General features: G+C 46.6%; 1 protein-coding gene across 2 annotated transcripts in view; it reads right to left on the bottom strand.

Moving 5' to 3' along the window:
* The window catches only part of KIF19 (kinesin family member 19), a 240,429-nt gene that overhangs the window by 184,845 nt on the left and 28,134 nt on the right, over positions 1-27,450 (bottom strand). For both annotated transcript variants that reach the window (XM_063961184.1, XM_063961185.1), the window contains exon 2: positions 23,570-23,650. In XM_063961184.1, coding sequence (XP_063817254.1) covers positions 23,570-23,650 — 81 coding nt within the window. The remainder of the gene's footprint in view (positions 1-23,569; positions 23,651-27,450) is intronic.

Below are 27,450 nucleotides of genomic sequence, written 5' to 3'. Positions count from 1 at the left end.
CACTTTGTTAGGAATGTGAAGGACGTCTCTAATAGCTTCTATCAGGGCCTGTGACAGAGCTGCATACCCCCCTCCCGAGTCCACCTCACCCTCCTCTGCGTCTGGTACATCATCATCAGTGTCAGCCTGCAGGATTTGGGTCAGTGTACACTTTTGTGGACAAATGGTAGGGGTCTGAGACGCTGGTATGGACACTGAATCTCTATTCATCTGGTCATCCACAGACGGTTTTAAGTAATGCGTCTCTAAATTGTCTTTGGGACAATTTATGTGAAATATTTGAGATCATCCCTTTTAATGAATCCAACCATACTGGTTCGGACCCGCTAGCCTGAGAATGTATACTATCCTGAGTACACTGTAGTGATCCCCCTGGGGAAGAAAAACACTCTGCCGTGCATGAGACACACTCCTTTGACATTGTAAAATGTGAAAGAACACACCCACACAGGAGAAAGGTTAAAAGCACAGTTAACCCACACAGAGCCCTTTAGGGAGACACAGAGAATGATGGAGCCAGCCACACCACACCCTTATAGCTAATGACAAACTAAGTACCCTTAATAGGGGCTTAGTATTCTAATATTGCTCCCTTCCCCCCTTGCTATGACCCCCTGGTACCGCTGAGGTAATCTGGAGTCCTTGTGGAGGATCTGCGCTTCCCTGCCAGTCTATCTGTGTAAGCTGCAGAAGGAAAATGGCGCTGGTGAGTTGCTGGATCCGCTCATAGTGAAGCCCCGCCCCCTCAATGGCGTGCGGTCTTCACGTTTTTTTTTTTATACTGGCAGAGGTGATTTTGGTGCTTAACAGTGGGTCAGAGTCCCTGTAAGCGCTGTGCCAGTGTGGTTAGTTGTTTAAAACGGCTCAGCTCGTCCCTCACAGCGGTGCAGCAATACTGATCTCAGCCTGGAGACGCAGCCTGCACTCAGAGCTACACTCCTACCCTTGTGTCACCATAATAGCCGGCCACCCGCTAACCGGGACGTCGGCATAGTACTCACCACTCTTCTAACTTCTGGCTCTGTTAGGGTTGGCAGCGTGCTGCGGGAATGTACGCTCGCCGTGGTGGGGATTGCGAATGGTTCCCTCAGGAGCTCAGTGTCCTTTCAGCGGGGAATGGGCCCATTAACCCTATAGGAGGTTGCCCTCCCCCCCCCCCCTCCCACCAAGTCCCACGAAGCAGACAGGCTGGTGCCAACCAGCCCTGTCTGAAAATAACAGAAAATAAATGCAGAAAACTCTTCAGGAGCTTCCCTAAGCGTGACCAGCTCCTCCGGGCACATTGTCTAAACTGAGTCTAGTAGGAGGGGCATAGAGGGAGGAGCCAGCACACACTATTGATTTCTTAAAGTGCCCAAGGCTCCTAGTGGACCCATCTATACCCCATGGTACTAAATGGACCCCAGTATCCTCTAGGATGTAAGAGAAATAAAGGTAAAAGAAAAATAAGAAAGAAAAAAAAATCTTATGTATGTTCCTTATAAGTTATTATTTTGTTATTATAGCCTAATGTAATATCTGTGAACAAAGGACCATTAGTGGTGTGAATCAATTCCATTCATTACTTTAATCAACCACTTCAAACACTACACTGCAATTAGTTTCTAGCCAACTGTATCTTCTTCATAAGTGGAGAACTGTGGTGCTTAGCAAGCAGGTTCTCTCTGCTGCCACACAGCACAGGCTCTCTCCACTGCCACACTGCACAGGCTCTCTCTCCGCTGCCACACAGCACAGGCTCTCTCCACTGCCACACAGCACAGGCTCTCTCCACTGCCACACTGCACAGGCTCTCTCTCCGCTGCCACACAGCACAGGCTCTCTCTCCGCTGCCACACAATATTGTCTCTTTCTACTGCCACACAGTGCAGGCCTTCTCCACTGCCACACAGTGCGGGTTCTCTCCGCTGCCACACAACATTGGCTCTTTCTGCTGCCACACAGCACAGGCTGTCTCCGTTGCAACATAGCACAGGCTCTCTCTGCTGCCACACAACATTGGCTCTTTCTGCTGCCACACAGCACAGGTTGTCTCCGTTGCAACATAGCACAGGCTCTCGCCACTGCCACACAACATTGGCTCTTTCTGCTGCCACATACAACATAGGCTGAGCTCTTTCTGCTGCCACACAACATAGGCTGAGCTCTTTCTGCTGCCACACAGCTCAGGCTCTTTCTGCTGTCACACAGCGAAGGCGCTTTGTGCAGCACTCGGCTCCTGTCACACAGGAAGAGCCATCACGCACATAGCACAGTTCCAGGGGCAGCCAGCATCTTCGGGGATGCTGGACACGCCCCCCGGAGTCACGGTAAGGAGACCTAGCTAGGCCATGCCCCCTTTTTGGGTGGCCACGCCTCCAGCCCTGGGAGGGTAGTACAGAGGGGTCTATTCATAAAGCAGTGAAAAGAGTGGAGAAGTGAGCCTGTGGAGAAGTTAACTATGGCAACACAGTACAAAGAAGTTACCTGCTGCCACACAGTACAGGCTCTCTCCGCCACTACATAGCACAGGCTCTCCCCACTACAAAACAGCACAAGCTCTTTCTGCCTCCACACAGCACAGGTTCTGTCCACTGCCACACAATGTAGGCTCTTTCTGCTGCAACATAGCACATGCTCTTTTGGCTGCCATACAACATAGGCTATTTCTGCTGCCACACAGCGCAGACTCTCTCTGCTACCACACAGTACGGGCTCTCTCTATGGCACACAGTGTAGGCTCTTTTTGCTGTCACACAGTGCAGTCTCTCACTGCTGAGTGGCAGCAAACGCTCTACAGACTTCCCAGTGTCACACGGTGCAGACTTTCTCTGATGTCAATCAGTACAGACTCTCTGCTCTCCATTGTCACACAGCGTAGACTCTCTTCTGTGTCACACAGTTCAGACTCCCTCCATTGTCACACAGTGCAGACTCTTTCCATTGTCACACAGTGCAGACTCTTTCCATTGTCACACAGTGCAGACTCTTTCCATTGTCACACGGTGCAGACTCTTTCCATTGTCACACGGTGCAGACTCTTTCCATTGTCACACAGTGCAGACTCTTTCCATTGTCACACAGTGCAGGCTCTTTCCATTGTCATATTGTGTTACACCTTGTTGGACTTTCTAAGAGATGGAATTACTGTAGCATACAACCTGCAGCTAGACAAGTAATCTCCCCCCCACCGTCTAATCAGGTCCAGTAAAAGGGTGTACGGAGGGGTGTGGTTCGTTTTATCGACAGTGTCTAGGTCGACAATGTTTAGGTCGACCACTATAGGTCGACAGTCACTAGGTCGAAATGGATGGAAGGTCGACAGGGTTTCTAGGCCGACATGTGCTAGGTCGACAGGTCTAAAGGTCGACATGAGGATTTTTTTTTTTTGGTGTCGTTTTCTTCGTAAAGTGACGGGGATCCCAAATTAGTGCACCGCTACGCTCGCCATGCTTCAGGTATGGTGCCTTCGCTCCGCTACCGCTTCGCTCGGCACACTTTACCGTCCCAATCGTAGTGCACGTGGATCGTTAAGTATGAAAAAATCCCCCAAAAAATTAAAAAAATGTGAAAAACGCATGTCGACCTTTAGACCTGTCGACCTAGAAACCCTGTCGACCTTCCATCCATGTCGACCTAGTGACTGTCGACCTAGACACTGTCGATCTTCAGACCGGATCCCGTACAGAGACCTAGGGCATGTCACCCAAGTGCCACTGCTCTACTGAGATGCCTCCCAAACATTTCTTACTTATTATGGAGAAAGTGAAAGAGCCATAAGAAAGTCAACGATGTCTGTGATATTTCTCTCAGTGATATTTCTCTCTTGTTTAATGATTGCCCTGCCCATGCTTCTTCTGGGAGCTATAGAGGGACAATGCCCTTACTAGGGTAGCCAATCCTGGGCCATTTTTTCAATCCCCGGTAACGGGATTATATCAGGATTTAAAAATTGTCAATCCCGGGATTCCCGGGATTGGATTTTTTGCTTTGTGTCCACCCGTCCCCCCTGCCCCACCCCTCCCCACCCGCCCCACACCGCACACATAACTCATCATACTGCGGGGGCAGGTGGGTTGGAGACTTCCTTCAGGCTCAGCAGCGGGTGGAGGGCGGCTCTCCTTCGGGTTTGGCGGCGGGTGACGGGTGGCTGACTGCGCAGGAGTAGCCGGTAGGAGGGAGCCGGACAGCGTTGAGCGTGCCAGTAAAAAACACAAAGGCCGTCTGATCCCACAACCCCCGGGATTGTTCATCTCTTGGAATGTCTTTCTTTTTAACTTGCATGTCCCTTTCCCCTTTCTGATCAATAATAAAAATGTTCTTCCTCACAGATCACAAAACTATTTTGTTATCCTTACTTACTTATTGTTGTACATTGTTGGGAATGCAAAGCTTCCTGGAGTTTTCCATAATGACTTCTTTACCTAAACTCTTGACAAAATCTATGGAATCTGCAAGTTGTTCTGTTTGCACAATCATTTAAAAAAAAAAAGCTTAAATTTTAAGACTATCATTTCCAGATAACTCTCTGTATGGAATAAACAATGGCTGTAAGGAGTCACTAGAAGCCATCTGGTTGATGTATCAGAGGTTGGCTAATCTGTCTGGAGCTTTACGCGTTAAGTGTATCACCCACATGCCATATGTTGTGGATCTGTAGCGGGGGCATTAGAGCATGCTGGCAGGGACAGCAGAGAGGGCTCCTCTGGTTAAGTGTAGACAGTCTATCTCTTATTAAAAAATTGGGAGCTACAGCTTATTTTTTAAAGATGATAAAAAACAAACAAATAGTTCCTGGCTACAGATAAGGTTGTATTACCAAAGTAATCATTGGAAATTATTTAATTTCACTAAAGTGGAACAGTTAGCTACACCCAGAGGAAGGAGCAAACACCAAATTCACTAGAACCTAGTAAGACCTTTGATATGTGAACTCCTAATTAATAGATAGGCTGCCTATGTATTCCATGCACAATCTCCCTTTATTGTCTATTCAAAAAGAGGCAAGCGCGTATCTGTCAGTCTGGAGCATACGGTATGCGGTTATTAGGTCGACCACACTTAGGTCGATAGTCAATAGGTCGACCAGTATTGGTCGACATGGTTAAAATGTTGACACTGACAAAAGGTCGACATGGCAAATGTCGACACAGGAAAGGGTTAACATAATTTTTTTCCCACTTTTTTTTCATTTGTAGAACTTTTTCATACTTTTACGATCCACGTGGACTACGACTGGGAATAGTAACCTCTGCTGAGCGCAGGGGCGCGGTGAACTAATTGGGAGTCCCGCTGATTTTACAGAGTAAACAACACCAAAAAAAGTAAAAAAAAACTCATGTCGACCTTTACTTGTGTTGACCTTTTGCATGTCGAGCTTCAGTACATGTCGACCATTTTCCTGTGTCGATCTAGTGCATGTCGACCACCAGTGGTTGGCCTAGTTACTGTTGCACTAGTAAGGGTCGACCCAATGATCCACACCCAGAGCATACGCAGACTCTACACATCCCACTTATAGGAAATGATACGGAACAATCAAACTGCTACTACTTTCAGGACTTGCAGGATTGTGGCTACAACTAGAAATATAAATGGCAGAAAAAATTGGACTTTTATTACCTACCGGTAAATCCTTTTCTCGTAGTCCGTAGAGGATACTGGGGTCCATTTAGTACCATGGGGTATAGACGGGTCCACTACGAGCCATGGGCACTTTAAGAATTTGATAGCATGGGCTGGCTCCTCCCTCTATGCCCCTCCTACCAGGCTCAGTCTAGGAAACTGTGCCCGGGGAGACTGACATACTTTGAGAGAAGGATAGATAAGGATAATGGTGAGATTCCAAACCAGCACACACAACAAGAGGAAAGCCAAGCTAACCAAACTTGAAACAGGAACAGCAACGGCTGAACCAACATTACTTAACCAAGTAACACTGCAGGAAGAACGAAGCACTGGGCGAGCGCCCAGTATCCTCTACAAACTACGAGAAAACGATTTACCGGTAGGTAATTAACATCCTATTTTCTCTTACGTCCTAGAAGATTCTGGGGTCCATTTAGTACCATGGGGATTTACCAAAGCTCCCAAACAGGGTGGAAGAGTACTGAGGTTCCTGCAGAACTGATTGATCAAAATGAAGGTCCTCAGAGGCCAAAGTATCGAACTTGTAGAACTTATCAAACATGTTCGAACCTGACCAAGTAGCTTCTCGGCAGAGCTGTAAAGCCGAGACACCCCGGGCAGCCGCCCAGGAAGAACCCACTGACCTATTAGAGTGGGCCTGTACAGATTTTGGACATGGCAAACCTGCCGTGGAATAAGCATGAGGGATAGTAAGGCTGATCCAGCGTGCAATTATCTGCTTTGAAGCAGGACACCCAATCTTATTGGGATCATAAAGTACAAACAGAGAGTCCGTTTTTCTGTGACGAGCTGTTCTCTTCACATACACCTTCAAAGCCGTCACAACATCCAAAGACTTTGAAGTAGCAGAAGTGTCGGTGATAACCGGAACCACAATAGGTTGGTTGATGTGAAACACAGACACCACTTTAGGAAGAAATTGCTCACGAGTTCTGAGTTCAGCCCTGTCCTCATGTAAAAGAAAATAGGGACTTTTATGAGACAAAGCCCTCAACTCCGACACACATCTTGCTGAAGCCAATGCCAACAGTTTGACGGTCTTCCACATAAGATATTTTCTGTCCACCTCCTGTAACGGTTCAAACCAGTCTGACTGGAGGAACTGCAGCACCGCGTTGAGATCCCAAGGTGCCGTGGGAGGCACAAAGGGAGGTTGGATGTGCAGGACACCTTTCAAGAATGTCTGGACCTCAGGGAGAGAAGCCAATTGTTTCTGAAAGAAAATGGACAAGGCTGAAATCTGGACTTTTAAGGAGCCCAGACGCAGGCCCACATCCACACCTGCCTGTAGAAAAAGCAGGAAATTTCCTAAATGAAATTCCACCGCAGAATAATTTCTGCTCTCCCACCAAGAGACGTATTTCTTCCAAACACTATGGTAATGCTTAGACGTTACCCCCTTCCTGGCTTGGATCATAGTCGGGATAACCTTGTTAGGGATCCCTCTCTTGGCTAGAATCAGACGTTCAACCTCCATGCCGTCAAACGTAGCCGCAGTAAGTCCTGATAGACGAATGGGCCTTTTTGCAGAAGATCCTCGCAAAGAGGTAGAGGCCACAGAACTTCGAGGAGCATCTCCAGAAGGTCAGCATACCAGGCCCTTCTTGGCCAGTCCGGAGCAATGAGAATTGCTTGAACCTTTTCCCTTTTTATTCTCTTTAGAATTCCTGGGATCAGAGGAAGTGGAGGAAACACGTACACCATCTGATAGACCCATGGAGTCGTCAGGACGTCTACCACCACTGCCTGTGGGTCTCTCGACCTGGAACAATACCGCCTGAGCTTCTGGTTGAGCCAAGAGGCCATCAAATTGAACTGTGGATATCCCCATCGACTTGTCATGCACCTGAACACTTCCGGGTGGAGGCCCCACTCCCCCGTGTGCAGGTCGTGTCTGCTGAGGAAGTCTGCTTCCCAGTTGTCTACTCCTGGAATGAAGACCACTGACAACACCACAGCGTTTCTTTCTGCCCAGAGGAGAATTCTTGACACCTCCGACATCGCTGCTCTGCTCTTCGTTCCGCCCTGTCGGTTAATGTACGTCACTGCTGTCACATTGTCCGACTGGACCTGAATGGCCCGATCTTGAAGAAGATGTGAGGCCTGCAGAAAGGTGTTGTATATGGCTCTGAGTTCCAAAATGTTGATTGGAAGGATGACTTCCTGACTTGACTAGCTTCCTTGAAACTGCACCCCCTGAGTGACTGCGCCCCAACCTCTGAGGCTTGCGTCTGTGGTTAACAGAATCCAGTTCTGAATTCCGAACCTCCGACGAGGTGAGAAGTCTGTAGCCACCACAGAAGGGAGATCCTGGCTTTTGGCGACAGACAGATCCTCTGGTGTATGTGAAGATGCGATCCAATCCATTTGTCCAACAGATCGAGCTGGAAGGGTCTTGCGTGAAACCTTCCCTATTGAAGAGCCTCGTAAGAGGCCACCATTTTCTCCAGAAGGCGAATGCACAGATGCACGACACCCGGGTTGGCTTCAGGACGTCCAAACCATCGACTGGATCACCAATGTCTTTTCCAATAGAAGGAACGCTTTTTGCGACTCCGTGTCCAGTATCATTCCCAGGAGTAGGAGCCTCCTTGTTGGCTCAAGGTGAGATTTCGGAAGGTTCAGAATCCACCCGTGATCCTGGAGGAGTTTGGTTGAGAGAACAATGCTGTCCAGCAACCTTTGCCTGGATGGTGCTTTTATCAGGTGATTGTCCAGGTATGGAATTATGTTCACTCCCTGTTTGCGGAGCAGAAACATTATCTGTTGCCAACACTTTGGTGAACACCCTCGGTGCCGTGGAGAGACCAAATGGCAGGGCCTGGAACTGATAGTGACAGTCCTGCAGTGCAAACCGTAGATAAGCCTGATGAGGCGGCCAGATCGGAATGTGAAGGTACGCATCCTTGATATCCAGGGACACTAGGAATTCTAATATTGTCTATAATATTATAGACAATATTAGTTTTATATTATATTATAGACAATATTCGTTGTTTATCTTAGGGTTATCAGAATACCCCATGAGAGCAGCTAACAATACTATTAATTGGATTGCAGTAGTGTGGTTTTATAACGATTGGAGCACCTGATTTGATTCCCTTTATTAAGGATTATCAATACACTAGGAATTCCCCTTCCTCCAGACCTGAGATCACCGCTCTCAGAGACTCCATCTTTAATTTGAACACTCGTAAGTACGGGTTCAACGACTTGAGGTTCAAAATTGGTCTTAACGAACCGTCCGGTTTCGGTACTACAAACAAGTTGGAATAATACCCCTTGTTTTGCAGATGAGGTGGAACTGGAACAATGGCCTGAGTCTGTACCAGCTTTTGAAAGGCATGTTGTAAAGTTATACTTGCCTCTTGTGAAAATGGTAAGCCTGATTTGAAGAATCTGTGAGGTGGGATCTCTTGGAATTCCAGTCTGTAGCCCTGGGAAATAAGATCCATTACCCAGGGATCCTGGCACGCACTTGACCAGATTTGACTGAAGAATTGTAGTCGGGCTCCCACCTGATAGCCTTCCAGGTATTGCGGTCCACCGCCATGCTGAAGACTTTGAGGAAGCAGAGCCTGTGCTCTGTTCCTGAGCACTGGCAGTTGCTGGTTTGCATGCGCTGCTGGATATGCCCTTGAACTTGGCCGTCCGAAAGGATTGCAACTTAGAAGCTGAATAAGTCTTCTTGGTTGGGGGGGCTGCGGAAGGAAGATATGTAGTCTTACCCGCAGTAGCTGTGGAGATCCATTTGTCTAGTTCATCTCCAAATAAGGCCTATCCTGTGAATGGTAGGCCTTCCACGCCTTTCCTGGAGTCCGCGTCAGTAGTCCACTGGAGTAGCCACAAGCCCCTGCGTGCCGACACTGCCATAGCGGTGGTGTGTGCATGAAGCAAGCCTATTTCTTTTATGGCTTCCACCATAAAGTTTGCAGAGTCCTGTATATGCTGCAGGAGTAAAACAACATCCCCACTAGACAAGGAATCTAACCCCTCAATTAGGTTACCTGACCATTTTGCACTGGCTTTTGTGATCCATGCACATGTAATAGTGGGTCTTTGGGCCAGCCCAGCAGCTGTGTACAATGATTTGATTGTAGTCTCAATTTTACGATTAGCCGTGTCTTTCAGGGAGGCTGCACCAGGAACAGGCAATACAATTTTACGTGACAGCCTAGAGACTGATGCGTCCACTATTGGTGGATTTTCCCATTTTTTCCTATCCTACAGAGGAAAAGGAAAAGATGAGAGCAACCTTTTAGGGATCTGAAATTTCTTATAAGGATTAACCCACGGTTCTTCAAACAGTATTCAATTCCTTTGATGCAGTAAAAGTGACTGAGGACTTTTTTTTTTATATTAAAATAATATTCCTCACACTCCTCTGACACCTTATCAGGAATATGCAGAACATCTCTGATAGCCTCTATAAGAGCCCCTATTCCTTGTGACAGCCGCATCCAACTCTTCCGAATCCACCTCAGCCTCCTCCATGTCTGACCTGTCAGAGTCAGACTGTAGGCTATGGGCCAAAGATCACTTTTGCGGACAAATGGGAGGGGATTGAGATGCTGTTTTGGGGACAGAGTCTCTGTTCATAAACTCATCTACAGTCTGTTTTAAGTATTGCGCCTCTTTCTCATTGCGGGACAGTTTTGTATAAAGAGTGGAAATCATTCCTTTAAGAGAATTAACCCACTCCGGTTCAGCCCCGCTTTTCTGTGAATCCTGAGTACCCAGTAGTGAGCCCCCTGGTGAAGAGGAACATTCCGCTGTACAAGAAACATACTCTTTGCCTGACAAAATGTAAATGTGACATTACACACACACACACACACACACACACACACACACACACACACACACACACACACAGGAAAAGGTTAAGGACAAGTAACCCACAAAGAGTCCTTCAGGGAGACACAGTTTTGATCCAGCCCCAACCGCTCCCTTACCACTAATGCCAAGCTTAGCCGGGTCGCAGACTAAGTACCCTGATAGGGGACTTATTTTAGTACACTAATAGTCGCTCCCCCTGCTTTGACCCCCTGTTACCGCTGAGGTAATTTGGAGTCACACAGGAGGAGCTACGCATCCCTGTCAGTCAGCGTCTGTGTCCACTGCAGAGGGAAAATGGCGCTGGTGAGCTGCTGGATCCTCTCATAGTGAAGCCCCGCCCCTTCAATGGCGTGCAGTCTTCCCACTTTTTTTATACTGGCTAAGGTAATTTTTGTGCTTAAAATGGAACAGAAACGTTTTAAGGCTGTGTTTGCCAGTTTGAGTACTGTGTACAGTGTACTGAGACGCAGTTGTGTACTGAGACTGGAGATGCATTCCACCCCGTTTAGAAGCTGTGCCGGTTAGAAGCCGTTCGTCTCCATACACTCTTGCCGCCATAATGGCCGGCGCCACGCTAACTGAAACGCCGGCTCAGTACTCACCACTCTTCATTCTTATGGCTCTGTTAGGCATGGCGTCGTGCTGCGAGAATGTACGCTCGCCATGGTGGGGCTTGCGAATGGTTCCCTCAGGAGCTCAGTGTCCTGTCAGCGGGAAACGGGACTATTAACCCTTCAAGAGGTTGGGCCGTTCCCCACCCTAAATCTCTGAAGCAGGCCAAAATAAATGTAGAAAACTCTTCAGGAGCTTCCTTCAGCGTGATCGGCTCCTCCGGACACATTTTCAAAACTGAGTCGGGTAGGAGGGGCATAGAGGGAGGAGCCAGCCGACACTATCAAATTCTTAACGTGCCCATGGATCCTAGTGGACCCGTCTATACCCCATGATACTAAATGGATCCCTGTAGCCTCTAGGACGTAAGAGAAAGTAATAACTTCACTGAAAGTCCACTCGACCACCACTTTATGAGCAACTTTTTGTTTTTTTACAAATTACAAATTAGTTTAGCCTGATTTATGTTGTAAAATAATCATGATTGCAAGAGGCACAAGTAGCTGGATTCTGAGTAGCATGCGGCCACATTCTTTATTCGAGCGACTATATGCATTTCCTAATGCACGTCCATCTATGAGGTCGCACCACCCAATTTTTTTACAGAAGCAAGAGCAGCAGTCATAAGTGTGTCATAGCACTGACACCTAACTCATGCTACCTTCATGAGATGAATGTGAATTTGGTGACCAGAATGCACACGTGCGATTCAGAATAGTGATTAACTCTGGCTACATGCCGACGGCACATGGCAACACAAGATGTTTTTCTTACGTGAATTTGTATTGTTACACCTAGATGCCACCCAGAAGCATGCATGTAGCACTTGCAGAGAAACAGCAATAAAGTGGTGACAGAGTATCTGTTATCACCACTGTTTATCAAAACACCCGCCTGGAGTGGTACGGGGTAACTAACAGCTGCGCTGGCCAGATCTCAGAGGATATGCTTAAACAGGCTATGCGGTTAGTATTGTTGTAGTGGAGTGTGGTTCAATAGATCTACAGTAAAAAGATAGACAGTCAATAGGTTGATGTTAGGGTCTCCTGCCCTGTGCTGCCACGTTGTCATGGCAACCAGGAGACAAGTGCTAGCGGAGTAACCTGAGCGCAGCTGATACTCCGGTTCGGGTCTTTTGCTGTGCAGTGGTTATAGGCTCTGTGCACGGCAGGGGATCCGGTGCTGGTTTTTGTGCTCACAGTCTGTGAGGTCTGAGTGGGGCGTGGACAGCACCTGCTTTATAAGGACTCTTTCCAGGTTAAACAGATGCTGCTGAATCTTTGTTGGTTAGTCAGTTTCTGAAAGTTAGCCAGTACTGTGTAGCTTTGTATTTGTTTGTTGCTTACTGCAAATAGGCCTGGGGATTTGGTATTACACTCTGCCAATCCAGACCTAGCAGTAAGACTGGAGTCAGTCGTTTAGCTTGCTGGGGTTCTGTTACTACTCTGTGAACTTAGCAAGTTTGCGGCTGTATTCTAAGACTTGCCTGTCTAATCCTGTCTCACTGTGCTAGGTGTCAGGGGTCAGTTTAGTGGCAGTAAGCTGAACCTGTGCACTGCAAGTGAGAATTAGGATTGTGGAGACTCTCCTTGTGTCTATCATTCCATCTCTGACCAAGGAGTTTACTGCCACACCCGTTGGTAACCCTTTAGGGTTTTGCTGTTGCCCTTAGCAACAGCATTTCGGGTTCTCTATGTATTAAAACACAACATCTTGCTTTTCCCATCTGAGCATTTCTTATACTAGGGAGATACCCAGTTCCTTAGCCTCTGGGCTTCTCTGTTCACTTTGTGTGTATTTTGTTACCCTATCACCTTCTGTGTACGTTATGTCATATTCCCCAGTCTGTCTGTGAGTCCATTTGGTGTGCATAACAGTTCAAACACCAGTACATTCCTGCAGGCACTGGTGTGCATAACATATTCAGCAGCCTAATACTCCTGTTGAAATTTTGTGGGAATATGGGTATGCCCTCAAAATACGTTGCAACAGGTGGTCGATCAGGTGCAGGTCCTGACTCGACAATTTAATGATCTGTCCATTAAAATGCACACCTCCCAGGCTGCTGGCGGAGCTCCCGCAGCAGCAGCACCTGCAGGGGTTAAGGAGCCGAAAGTAAATCTCCCGGATCGTTTTTCTGGAGATCGCTCGCAGTTCTTTTGTTTCAAGGAGAGCTGCAAGCTATACTTCCGGCTTAGGCCTCAGTCTTCTGGGTCGGAGATTCAGCGGGTGGGCATAGTGATTTCCTTGCTACAAGGAGACCCACAGGTCTGGGCATATGGGTTGCAGCCTGACTGTCCGTCGCTTAAAAGTGTTGATGCTTTTTTTACGGCACTGGGCATGTTGTATGATGACCCTGACAAGACGGCCTCAGCCGAGGCTCAGATTTCGATCCTTAAGCAAGGGCGAAGGCCAGTTGAGGTTTACTGTACGGAGTTTCGGAGGTTGGCCCATGATACCCAGTGGAATGACCCAGCCCTGAGACACCAGTACCGAAGAGGTCTTTCTAACCAGATAAAGGACCAACTGGTACAATATCCCTTGCCTGATAGCTTGGATCAGCTCATGCAGTTATCCATCCGGGTGGATAGACGGCTGAGAGAGCGTAGGCTTGAAAGGGAGACTGAGATTTCCTTCCTTCCCAAGGGAACCTCAGACTCTGAGGAATTTTCCGAGGAGCCTATGCAGATTGGGGCTACCCGCCTCTCCTCGCGTGAGAAGACGCGGAGGAGACAGCAGGGGTTGTGTTTGTACTGTGGGAATAAAGGTCATGTGGTAGTATCATGCCCAGAAAAGCCGGAAAACTTCAGGGCCTGAGGGTGATGGGAAATATCCTGTCAGGCCAGAAGTCAGAATTTCCCAAGAAGACTTTTATCATTCCGGTGACCTTGAAGATCCTCGGTCAAACTGTCAAGACTGAGGCCTTTGTGGACAGTGGGGCCGACGGGGTTTTTATGGACCGCCAATTCGCCCTGAAACACTCTGTTCCCTTAGTACCCTTGGCATCGGAAATTGAGATTTGTGGGTTAAACGGGGAACCATTATCCCAAGGTAAAATTACCTCTTGCACTAGCCAGATTTCTTTGTTTATTGGAGCCACACACTCTGAAAAATTGTCCTTTTATGTGACTGTCTGTACTTTTGCCCCATTGGTGTTGGGGTTACCCTGGTTAAGGGCCCACAATCCTCAATTTGACTGGGTCTCTGGGGAGATTCTTAGTTGGGGTACTGATTGTTTCAGGAGTTGCTTGAGCCTTCCAGTCAGGCTCTCGCAGCTAAGTTTGCCAGGATTGCCAGGGTGTTATGCAGATTTTGCGGACGTGTTCTCCAAAAAAGTTGCAGAGGTACTACCTCCCCATCGCCCCTATGACTGTGCCATTGATTTGTTGCCAAATGCTAAGCTTCCCAAGAGCAGGTTGTACTCCCTGTCACGTCCTGAGACTCAGGCTATGGCAGAGTACATTCAGGAGAACTTGGCTAAGGGATTTATCAGACCTTCACAGTCTCCAGTTGGTTCGGGGTTCTTCTTCGTGGGTAAAAAGGACGGTTCGTTGCGACCCTGCATCGACTTCAGGGAATTGAACCGTATCACGATTAAAAACTCATACCCACTGCCTCTCATTTCGGTCTTGTTTGACCAGCTTCGTACTGCCACCATTTTTTCTAAGATTGACCTACGCGGTGCGTACAATCTAATCCGAATAAGAGAGGGGGATGAATGGAAGACTGCCTTTAATACCCACTCAGGGCATTATGAATATTTGGTGATGCCTTTTGGGCTCTGTAATGCCCCGGCAGTCTTCCAGGATTTCATGAATGATGTGCTCAGGGAATATTTGGATAGATTCTTAGTTGTATACTTAGATGACATCCTAATCTTCTCCCATTCCCTGGAGGAACATCGGAAGCATGTACGCTTAGTCCTCCAGAAACTCAGAGACCACCGGCTTGGGGCGAAGCTGGAGAAGTGCGAATTTGAAGTTCAGCAAATCGCATTTCTAGGATATATTATCTCCCCAGAAGGTTTCCAAATGGAGGGTTCCAAGGTACAGGCAGTCCTGGACTGGGTGCAGCCCACTAGTTTGAAGGCGCTTCAGCGTTTCCTGGGCTTTGCGAATTTTTATAGACGATTTATCGCTGGATTTTCGTCTATAGTGGCGCCCTTGGTGGCACTCACTAAGAAAGGGGCGGATGTTGCTCACTGGTCTTGTGAGGCTAAAGCGGCTTTTGCCCGTCTCAAAAGGGCATTTGTTTCGGCCAAGGTGCTGCGACACCCAGATCCAGAGCGTCCTTTTGTGGTGGAGGTGGATGCCTCTGAGATGGGTATTGGGGCAGTGCTTTCTCAGATGGGAGTGTCTGATAATCGCCTTCATCCCTGTGCTTACTTTTCCCGTAAATTTTCGCCTGCCGAGATGAATTATGACGTGGGTAACCGGGAATTGTTGGCTATTAAGGATGCACTCGAGGAGTGGAGACACTGGCTTGAGGGGGCTAAGTTTGTGGTCTCAATTCTCACTGACCATAAGAATCTGGCATATTTAGAGTCAGCGAAGCGTCTCAATGCCAGGCAGGCACGATGGGCTTTGTTTTTTGCTCGCTTTAATTTTTTGATAACATATCGCCCTGGGTCAAAAAACATCAAGGCTGATGCGCTCTCGCGGAGTTTTGCTCCAATCCAGGAGACCACCGAGGAGCCGTTGCCCATTGTTTCCCCATCATGTATTAAAGTGGGCATTACCCAGGACCTCTTATCATTAGTCCTTAGAGCACAGGAGCAGGCTCCTCCAGACCTTCCGGTAGGTCTTTTGTTTGTGCCTCCTAGGTTAAGACAGCGAGTGTTCCTGGAATTCCATGCCAAGAAGTCGGCAGGTCACCCGGGTATTGCCAGAACTCGGGAGTTGCTATCTAGGGCGGTGTGGTGGCCCTCGGTGGCTAAGGATGTGGATCAGTGGGTTCGGGCATGTGACATCTGTGCCCGAAATAAGACTCCTAGAGGGGTTCCTGTTGGCCCATTACATCCACTCTCTATCCCATCTAAGCCATGGACCCACATTTCAATGGATTTTGTGGTGGACTTGCCCAAATCCTCGGGGATGACAGCCATCTGGGTTGTCGTTGACAGGTTTTCGAAGATGGCGCACTTCGTTCCACTGGTTGGGCTGCCATCGGCCAGACGCCTGTCTGAATTATTTATGCTGCATGTTGTGCGTCTCCACGGGTTGCCACTTGATGTGGTCTCTGACCGCGGATCCCAGTTTGTGGCCAAATTCTGGAGGGCATTTTGTTCCGATCTCCAGATTTCTGTCAGCTTGTCGTCAGGCTACCATCCGCAGTCTAATGGGCAGACTGAAAGGGTGAACCAGTCCTTGGAGCAGTTCCTCAGGTGTTATGTCTCCAAGTGTCAGACTGACTGGGTTGCTCATCTGTCCATGGCGGAGTTTGCCTATAACAATGCGGCTCACTCTGCTACAGGGATCTCTCCCTTCCTTTGTGTGTATGGGCATCATCCTAAGGCCAATTCTTTTGACCCCCTGGACTCCACGCCTGGTGGTTCCTCTGTGGTTTCGGTCCTTAGAGGTATTTGGCGGAAAGTGAAGAAAGCCCTTGTGTCTGTGTCATTAGTGACCAAAGGGGTTTTTGATAAGCGGAAAAGACCCTGCAGCTTCAAATTAGGAGACTTCGTCTGGTTGTCTACCAAGAATTTGAAGTTGAGACAGCCATCTCATAAGTTAGGCCCCCGGTTCATCGGCCCTTATAAGATCACCAGGGTTATCAATCCGGTGGCATTTCAGTTAGATCTGCCCCGTTCTTTGGGTATCAATAAAACATTTCATTGTTCCCTTTTAAAACGGGCGATTAGTAATCCTTCTTCCAGTGGAAGACCTTCCCCTCTTGTGATACGTGGCCAGAGGGAGTTTGTTGTTGAAAGGATTCTTGACTCCAAGATGGTTCGGGGTCGGCTGTCATTTTTGGTGCACTGGAAGGGGTATGGCCCGGAGGAGCGGTCGTGGGTGCGCAGTTGTGATCTTCATGCCCCCAGACTGATACGCTCTTTCTTCTCGCAGTTCCCCGATAAACCCGGTGGTAGGGGTTCTTTGACCCCTCGTCAGAGGGGGGTACTGTTAGGGTCTCCTGCCCTGTGCTGCCACGTCGTCATGGCAACCGGGAGACAAGTGCTAGCGGAGTAACCTGAGCGCAGCTGATACTCCGGTTCGGGTCTTTTGCTGTGCAGAGTGTAATACCAAATCCCCAGGCCTATTTGCAGTAAGCACGGCAGGGGATTTGCAGGCCTATTTGCTCTGTGCACGGCAGGGGATCCGGTGCTGGTTTTTGTGCTCACAGTCTGTGAGGTCTGAGTGGGGCGTGGACAGCACCTGCTTTATAAGGACTCTTTCCAGGTTAAACAGATGCTGCTGAATCTTTGTTGGTTAGTCAGTTTCTGAAAGTTAGCCAGTACTGTGTAGCTTTGTATTTGTTTGTTGCTTACTGCAAATAGGCCTGGGGATTTGGTATTACACTCTGCCAATCCAGACCTAGCAGTAAGACTGGAGTCAGTCGTTTAGCTTGCTGGGGTTCTGTTACTACTCTGTGAACTTAGCAAGTTTGCGGCTGTATTCTAAGACTTGCCTGTCTAATCCTGTCTCACTGTGCTAGGTGTCAGGGGTCAGTTTAGTGGCAGTAAGCTGAACCTGTGCACTGCAAGTGAGAATTAGGATTGTGGAGACTCTCCTTGTGTCTATCATTCCATCTCTGACCAAGGAGTTTACTGCCACACCCGTTGGTAACCCTTTAGGGTTTTGCTGTTGCCCTTAGCAACAGCATTTCGGGTTCTCTATGTATTAAAACACAACATCTTGCTTTTCCCATCTGAGCATTTCTTATACTAGGGAGATACCCAGTTCCTTAGCCTCTGGGCTTCTCTGTTCACTTTGTGTGTATTTTGTTACCCTATCACCTTCTGTGTACGTTATGTCATATTCCCCAGTCTGTCTGTGAGTCCATTTGGTGTGCATAACAGTTCAAACACCAGTACATTCCTGCAGGCACTGGTGTGCATAACAGTTGACACAAACTGGTCACATGGTCAAAAGATCGATGTGGAAAAGGTAGACAGCAGACAAAATTGACGAGTATAAAAGGTAGTCAGGGTCAAAAGGTTGACATGAAAATGGTCAACACAATTTTTTGTGTGTCATGTTGTATGTTTTTCCATATCTGAGCCAAATGAATGAAAACGTGTAATCTCGTTGGCTCGCTTTCTCTCGCCGTGCTTCGGGCAAGGTGTCTCACTCTGCTACTGTTTAAACAAATGTGAAAATTTGGGGTTGGGCAAATGTGTGTCAATCTTTGCCATGTTGACCTTTTGAACCTGCCGACCTTAAACACTGTCTACGTTTTACCTGTTGACATTTTGACCCTGTCAACCTTTTGACCCTTTTAACCATTTGGGGTTAGCCTACTGACAGATCTACAGCAAAAGAGATAGACAGTCAACCAGATACCGTTGCAGTCGTACTAAAAGCCCAGAATACAAATATTTTTTCAAATATATATGTAGTGACTGATCACTAACAAAATAATAAAATAATAAACATTTTTTTTCTTGCAATTTCTTCTGTTCGTGGAACGGGATGCGGTCAGGATGCGGTCAGGATGCCGCCGGACGGAATCCCGGCGGTCGAAATACCGACGCCGGAATCCCGACCGCCACAATCCCAACATATTCTCCCTCCGTGGGTGTCCACGACACCCATAGAGGGAGAATATAATAGTGTGCCGAGCGTAGCGAGGCACCGTGCCCGCAGCGTGGCGAGCGAAGCGAGCCCGCAAGGGGCTTCGTTCCGCTCACCACCCCTGTCGGGATTGTGTGGTCGGGATTCCGGCGTCGGTATTTCGACCGCCGGGATTCCGACCGCCGGCAATTAGTACTGATCCCCGTGGAACAGGTATTGGTGATATTTATAGCACTACAATGTTTGTGATCATTTTCCCCAAGCTTTGTGTGGGAAATATATCAGTGGTAAAACCCAGTGATTCTTATACACCTTGATAAATAAGCCCCTCTAAATTACTTTCACATATGACATTTAGGAAAAAAGTGCACAGCTGCATAAAAACAGATATGAAAGGTATTTGTATTGCATGAAGCTGTATTTAGCAGATGAGGTTGGATGGGCTGTGATGTATACATTGGGTTCAGTATGATATGCCGACCCGTATACAAGTACACTGCACAGGTATAATGCGTGAGAGCTGTATCTGTTCTGTCAGCATGAAGGAGGAGGAGCTGAGGGTGACACCTGCTGCAGGTGCTGTGTGCACTATTCTTCCCCTATCTTACCATCTAATTATTCTTCTGCCAATGCATGTTATTCTCTGCCGGCTCCTGTCTGTCCAGGTGGCTGTCATAGCAACACTGTTCTCTACAGAAAGTGGGTAGTGGATACATCATAAACAGCATGTTATCAGCCACCATCTGTGCTTCTCTGTCCTAATGTGTCTACTTACGTAATAGACCTGTATGTCATTCGGGCAGCCTCGCCTTCCGCCTGAGAGACTTCAGGGGAAAGGTTTTCTAGGCATCATTAGCTTCTTTTTGGTATTCCATTATTTTTATATTTCTACTTTCTTCAATAAACTTAAGTTTTTATACAATTTTATTTGTCTATACCGACTTTCACTGTACAGTTCTGTTTATTTACTAACAAAGTACAAAAATTTAAATATGCCTAACCCATAGAAACGGATCTATTGCAAGCTAGACGGGTTTCCCAGACAAGTTATTATCAGTACAAGTAAAGCTGGTTACACACCTATACTGTACAATCCAGGGTCCCATCGCCAGATATCGGATGAACAGGCTGACGATTGTATAGGTGTGTTAGCTGCACCATTGCAGGAGCATTAGCCGATAAACAGCTTATAAAGCTCCTGCAAAGGCTGGGATCGGGAGCTTGCATATTATGGACGGTTTCATATTTGTCTGTCCGACTTCCTGATCCCATAGAAGCCCGTACACACTATTTTAGTACGTGTGTACACGGCTCGCAGGGGGGTGCTAGCAGGTCAGGCTGGCTTATCGGGAGCGTTTAACTCAGTCACCCAGGGATGTACTCAGCTTAAGAGGTGGTGTATTGTACCATAAAAGCACAAACAACAGATCCCCCTGCAGTGATAAGCAGAAAAAAAATGAAGGAAATGCACAAATTCGTAATAGGTAATTAACTGTTAAATAGAAAAAGGTGCTTAGAGTGTACAGTATGTCACGTTACTTTTTTATTTTTATTTTTATTTCAAATCAATCTACTTCTAGTTTTGCAGGATTGGTGAGCAAAAGGGATGATTACTACTAACAACATGGATGTGGCTATCCAGCTCATAGATTAGGAGGGAAGTCCAGGAGCAGAGCAGTCTGTCCCTCCTGGAGAGGGTCATGTTGGGAGGAGGAACTCTGTTCTGATTCAAAGGAAAGGATTTGAACAGTTGAATATTGAACATTCTTCACTAAACCTACACTTGAATAATTATCCCGTAATACCCCGGGGTGCGCATATCTGCATTCTGTGAATTGTCCAAACGTCTCTTTGGAAGTGGGGGTGACGACTTCAGCGGAGGGTGCAGCACTGCTGTGTTGGAGCGCTGGTTTGAAAAACGTTTCTTTAAAGCTTTTCAATCGTTCTGCTGATCGTAGTGTGATTGACAGGAAGTGGGTGTTTCTGGGCGGAAACTGGCCGTTTTCAGGGATTGTGCTAAAAAAAACCAGGCGTGCCAGGTAAAAACGCAGGAGTGGCTGGCCGGACGCTGGGCGTGTTTGTGACGTCAAACCAGGAACTAAACGGACTGATGTGATCACAATCTAGGAGTAGGTCTGGAGCTACTCAGAAACTGCAAGGAAATTGCTTTCGTTAGCAATTCTGCTATTAATAGCAGAATTGCTAATCTTTCGTTAGCAATTCTGCTATGCTAAGACACACCCCCAGAGGGCGGCGGCCTAGCGTGTGCAATGCTGCTAAAAGTAGCTAGCGAGCGAACAACTCGGAATGAGGGCCAAAGTTCCTGCTGCGATCAACTCACCCCCATTACCCCCATGGTTTTGCCTAACTGCTAACAAATTTGCAGCAGCGATCAGGTCTGAATTAGGCCCTTTGTCCAGATAAACTATCATCTGTTACCGCTGATATTCACAGTGATGACAGATGAAGCAATGGAGTCCTGTGACAATGTACTCTGAAACGGCAGCTCCAGTAAGGTATAGTCTAGTTTGCAATCGCTATCACTTTACTTACAGGCTCTGACAGGATATTCACTACGCATATGTGTGAGCATCGGGTCAATCAGACGCAGAAAACAAATAATGACAGGTTGGTGAGGCGGGCATCCTCTTCCCATAGGACAGACAAGATGGCATTAGCTATTTTTGCCAAGAACTGAAATACTAAACTTTTTAGGGCTTGACCAATTGGAGGGACCTCAGACCCTACTGATAGACATGGAGACAGTTCTATGCTGCCTAAAAGTCTTTAGGCTTTTTTTTTAAATAGCACTGATACTTAAATTAGTATAAACAGACATTCCTGCATAGTTTAAGGTTTGATGAATAGAGTGATTAGCAGGCTCAGATCCATCAGGGAGTGAAAAGCTCCATTGCTAGTGAGTTTTTCACTGGCTATAGGGATATATAACTGTCATTCTACACATCTTATGCTTATACAGGTTATACATTGTATCTGTGTTTCAAGCCTGGTGCCATAACCATAAACCAGTTGAGTGACTTTATTGTGTTGGAAATGCGGTGCAGCCTTACTGAATGACTCCAGACAATGGACTCAATGCTGTTGCATGTACTGGCTCCGTGAGATGTCCAAAAGCCCTTTTAATACCCCTTTCAGACATATGACCTGGGAATTTCCCTGCTCAGACCCGGGATTTTCTCTCCAGCATAAACCCGGGATTTTGTTCGAGACCCCTTTTCACACTACTCCACAGTCCCAGGAAATTCTCGGGTGGCCCCTTTCAGACATAAGCTGTTCTTTTCCAGTTTTGAAGGTGTTGTCATAATTTTAAGGGAATGGTTTGCAGGCACACAATAATGAGGTCATGCAAAGGAGGGGATGAGATATGATAAACAGAATGGCAGTCCCTTCACTGGCACTTGCACACTTCTCTGCACTCATGTGTGGCATCTGACCTTCTCCGGCTGATTATGTCATCAGCAAGCATCATGAGGCCCTTCCTGGCCAATTGAAACAGTTTACATGCGGCCAGAGAGCAAATTCCTGGGTCACATCATTCAGACTTAACCCGGGAAGCCAACCTGGGAAGAAAGACCTGGTAAAAACCCAGGTCAATTGCAGGGTTGGCGACCCAGTTGCCTTTCAGACATACCAAAATCCCGGGATGATGCGCATTCATGTGCAAGATCCCAGGATTTTGGAGTATGTCTGAAAGTGATATTATATCAATGTATTCAATATGATATCCTTTGTCAGTAATTTATCAGTACTAACAAAAAAATGTCCATACCGTAATCCACCTCAGGAGACAGCGGAAACCAGAGGAATTACCCAGTTAGTGTTAGTATGTGTTGCACATGTGTAGCACATCACTGTATTAGTGTAGCATTACGAACAGAACGTATTACCGCTCATGACAATTTACCAGCAAAATATTGTTGCAGCAGTCAAGTGACACTTTGCATGGCTTTCAATCCTTTCAATCTCCAGACAATTTGGTTAAATCTGTTTCATTTAACCAATGTGTCTGACAGACCGCTTTTGTCCCTTTTTACTGTGTTTGCCATTTGCTCCCATTCATTACCAGACAGTCTTTCCAACCAGCAAACAAGTTATGGGCCCTACACACTGGCCGAGGTGCCAGACGGCCTATACGGGATGTGTGTGTGTGGGGTGTTGACAGGGGGGAGTGAGGTTTCTTCACACCCTTGACGTCACGCGGACCCATAGCCCTGCATGCTAATATGGACGATATTGTCCATATTGGCTTGCAGGTATAAACGTGCCGGCACCAACGATGAACGACCACAGAGCCGCACATCGTTCATCATTGGTGCCTACACACTGAAAGATATGAACAATTTCTTGTTCATTAATGAAATAATTTGTTCATATCGGCCGCACACATCGGCAAGTGTGTAAGGCCCTTCAGTTGGTTGGACAGATGATGCTAAGGTGAATGGCCAGCTATACGCTGTTCTCCTGGCAAGGTTCCTAAGATTATCTTCCTCTCTTTACAGACGTTGCAAAACCACTAATTACCCAAAACAAATGTAACATATCGCAGTTGTATGCCCTACATGCAAGCTTTAAAGTAAAACGTTTGTATGCTAATACAAAAATTTAGCTAATAGCATTTCAGCTGTACACACACAAAGATGAAGTATAAAACCGGCAATACAACATGGACTGAATGGACAGAGCGAGTGTATAATAGTTAGTAGAGGTTTCTTTACATTAGTTAAAATGGACCATACCTGTTCATCCACCTTATGTGCAATGATGGTGGCTCCTTCAACTAGCTCGGTCTCATTAATTGGCCGGATGCGCAAAGCAACCTGTCCGGAGAAAAAAGACATGTTAGGTTGGCGCTTTTTAAATTGCCAAAGGTCAAAACATATTTTAACTTATCATCCTTTATCTCGTTCCTACGGCCAAAGTTATGAATTGAGTAGGAATAGAATCTGTAGCCAATCTGAATAATCAGAATACTCCCAGTAGAGTGCAGCATTTTATTGTTTCATAGGTTCTGTTATTTTCCCCCAGATTTTTTGTTTCCCCAATCTAACTAACATTGGGGGTCATTCCGAGTTGTCCGCTCGTTGCCGATTTTCGCTATACTGCGTTTAGTCGCTTACTGCGCATGCGCAAGGTTCGCATAGCGCATGCGCTTAGTTATTTTACACAAAGTTAGGTATTTTACTCACGGCGTAACTACGTTTTTTCATCGTTTGGCTGATCGGTGAGTGATTGACAGGAAGTGGGTGTTTCTGGGCGGAAACTGACCGTTTACTGGGAGTGTGCGGAAAAACGCAGGCGTTTCAGGGAAAAACGCGGGAGTGCCTGGAGAAACGGGGGAGTGTCTGGCCGAACGCTGGGTGTGTTTGTGACGTCAAACCAGAAACGAAACTGACTGAACTCATTGCAATGTAGGAGTAAGTCTGGAGCTACTCAGAAACTGCTAAGAAATGTCTATTCACAATTCTGCTAATCTTTCGTTCGCAATTCTGCTATGCTAAGATACACTCCCAGAGGGCGGTGGCTTAGCGTGTGCAATGCTGCTAAAAGCAGCTAGCGAGCGAATAACTCGGAATGAGGCCCTTTGCCCATACATTACAGATTTGTTTCAGTGATCTATAGTTTTTTCTTCCAAAGACTTGATCTGCACATCTTGAAAGTGCCCATACATTACCTCAATCGATTGTCACTTTTTGATAGGAATCGCCAGTCAGGTGACATTGCTGATTTATTGGGATACTCATCTTCTAAACTGAGAATTGCCCCTATTTACATATCACAGATATATGGGGGCCTTAAATGAAGAACAGGGCTGCATGCAGTGCTGCCAAGAGACTGGTTGGGCTCTGGTATTAGTTAATAGTGACCAAATCATTGTGTGAATACTAGAACCCCATATCAAAGCTGCACTGCACAAAAGCAGCCACCAAATACACACATACACACACTCTGTTAATGCACCGGCTGTGGCAGTGTCATAATGGACCCGATTTGGCTGAAAGTGGGCTTGTGAATGTTTTTTTCCTGAAAATGTCTGCATATTGCACATGCGCCATAGAAAGAAATTGGTGAACATACGCCGGATTAGGCATGCACACAGGGGACAGGGATTGCAAGTACAGACTGATTGATCACTCTGTCTCACTGTTAGGGGGGTATCCGATTGGACGCAAGGTTGTGTTCTCAAAAAAGGAGTCCAATTTTGCATTATCATGGGTATGCGCGTTCCCAAAACCCGCAGTTTCCAAATAAAGAAAATGCATGCAAGGTTTTCTGCTTTGAAGACCCCGCTGTGCGAGACGGAAAAAGTTGGATATTTACCTCTGTTTTTTCCAGATGGCCCGGTGATCTCTGAGGTTCCCAGCAGGAAGGGGGGACAGGGGGGAGGGGGCGCAGGGGTGTCCCTCCCACACACACACACACACACACACACACACACACACACACTGGGAGTCAGACCCATTCACCGGGGTCACACACCTGACAGGGGTCGCAGTGGTCACACACACTGCTGCTGCAAAAGAGAAGCCCGTCGGGATCCGGAGGGAGAAGACACCACTTTTGAAGGTGAGTAATTAAGGACTATTTAAGCTAATTGGAAACTTCCAATTGCTTACATAGTCATTGGGGAGGTCTGCCGCAGGGGTTTCAGAGCAAGTCCCGGAAATTTCTCCTAAAAATAAAAATTACAGGTAAAATCCGACTCTGGGGCTGCGAGGAAAAAAAAAAAATCTGTAGAAATCACCGTGGCTCATTTTCTCAACTCAATTGAATATGGAAAAACACAGCTCCATAGGAGTTTTTCAAAAATGAGCACACAATTGAACATGTCCTTTAATGGTCAATATTATATACTGAAGGGTTAAAGGGTCTATGTTCTTCTCTTGCTGTATTGCTACAAAGACAAGAATGTCTCGATGTTTTCTATTGTGGTTATGACCTTGCAAAGTTATCCCACACTGATACTATGCCTTAGCTTCGACACGTACTCCTGTCCGTGTACGGAAGCCCCTATATGGACATAGAGCTCATGATGTCCTCATGCTGTATGATATCCTGCATGTAATGTCGTATGCTACTTCTATTTATCCAATCATATGCTTGCACATATTGTATACACCCATGTTTCTTATCTATATAGTACGCTGTAATTTTTACAATAAACAGAGTGATTCTTAACTACAGCTGCGTGCTTACTCTTTGTGTTAAGAGTTACTCTCACGGGTACCTAAGGGGTCATCAAATCGAGGTGGTTCAGAGATATAATCCTTACAGTCTGGGGGCTCAGTCCGGAATCCAGCTGATCGTCCCCTGATCGGTAGGATAGAGAATTTTGTTGTCTGTCTTGTCCGCTAAGGGATTGCGACCATCTACTGGATCTGAACTCACTCCGTGTTCCGGGAACACGTGACAAGGTAATATTTAAGTCCGGGACTTAATGTTACGTAGTTTTATGTAAAGGATTTTTTTTTAAGGCGTCATAAACAGGTATCAGGGATACCATAGAAGGACCAGGGGTCCACGTATTTAAGGCGTCATAAAAACAGGTATCAGGGATACCATAGAAGGACCAGGGGTCCATATAATCTTTAAAGGCACAGGTATCCGGGATACCATAGATGGACCAGGGGTCCAAATAACAACGCCTCCTCGATTTGATCACCTAAATATTTGTATGTCTGTCTTATAAGTACTCATATTGTAATTTTTCTATTAAGGACACTCAGTGAACGGGTGGTAAGTGCACGGACGCTGAGTGTCAGAGGACATTGTTGTTTACAGTGATTTTAAGTACATTTGAAAGTTGATTTGTAACAAATAACATTGTCCACGATTGCAGAGATATTAATTGTACGGGTGGTAAGTGTACGTACATTTGGTATCACAAGTTGTACTGTTGTTGTTTTCTGTTCCCGGTAGTTTGTGTAGGGAATATGCACTCCCACATGTTACCAATGATCTATGATCAGATCAGCTGAATGCATACATAGACTATTGTTCCCCTTCCCTGTTATTTGTGAATTCTTTTAGAAATATATTGCGTGGGTGGTAAGTGTACACGCACTATATGACACTGTGTTTGGAACAATCTATGTTTTTTTTATGATAAAGATTGTTATTAATTCAGTTTAGACACGTTAGTTACTTATTGGTAATATGGGATCAGATCAGAGTAAAGAGACTGAATACCCCCCTCCCCTCCCGGGAGAGACCTGCAAGGAATATGTTGCTTGTGTCTCCCCTACAAATTACTACCTTGTTAACCCCTGGCTAGACAATTTAGTGGGATGAACTGAGTGAACATCTGGACGCAGTGTTTAAAACCCGCTCGTCCCTAGCAGTAGCTTGCAAACAGAAACCTAGTGAGAATGTGACTGAATTCTGGAAGAGATTTAAAAAAAATGCTGGTCAGAGGAAGCAGGTCTCACCCTAGTAAATACTGACAGCTTACTTATTTCCACATTTATAAACAACCTGCTGCCTTCTGTGACCTTGACAGTAAAACAAAGTGTTTCTAGTTGGACCTCAGACAACATTGAGGAATTCAGTAAACATTTATATGAGAAGGAAGCAGCAGGCTGTTTTGACATTAAAAAGACTACTCAAAACGTACTGACCC

This window comes from Pseudophryne corroboree, chromosome 3 (assembly GCF_028390025.1).
Source record: "Pseudophryne corroboree isolate aPseCor3 chromosome 3, aPseCor3.hap2, whole genome shotgun sequence".
In the NCBI taxonomy this organism is placed as follows: domain Eukaryota; kingdom Metazoa; phylum Chordata; class Amphibia; order Anura; family Myobatrachidae; genus Pseudophryne; species Pseudophryne corroboree.
This window is presented reverse-complemented; position numbering and strand designations above follow the sequence as displayed.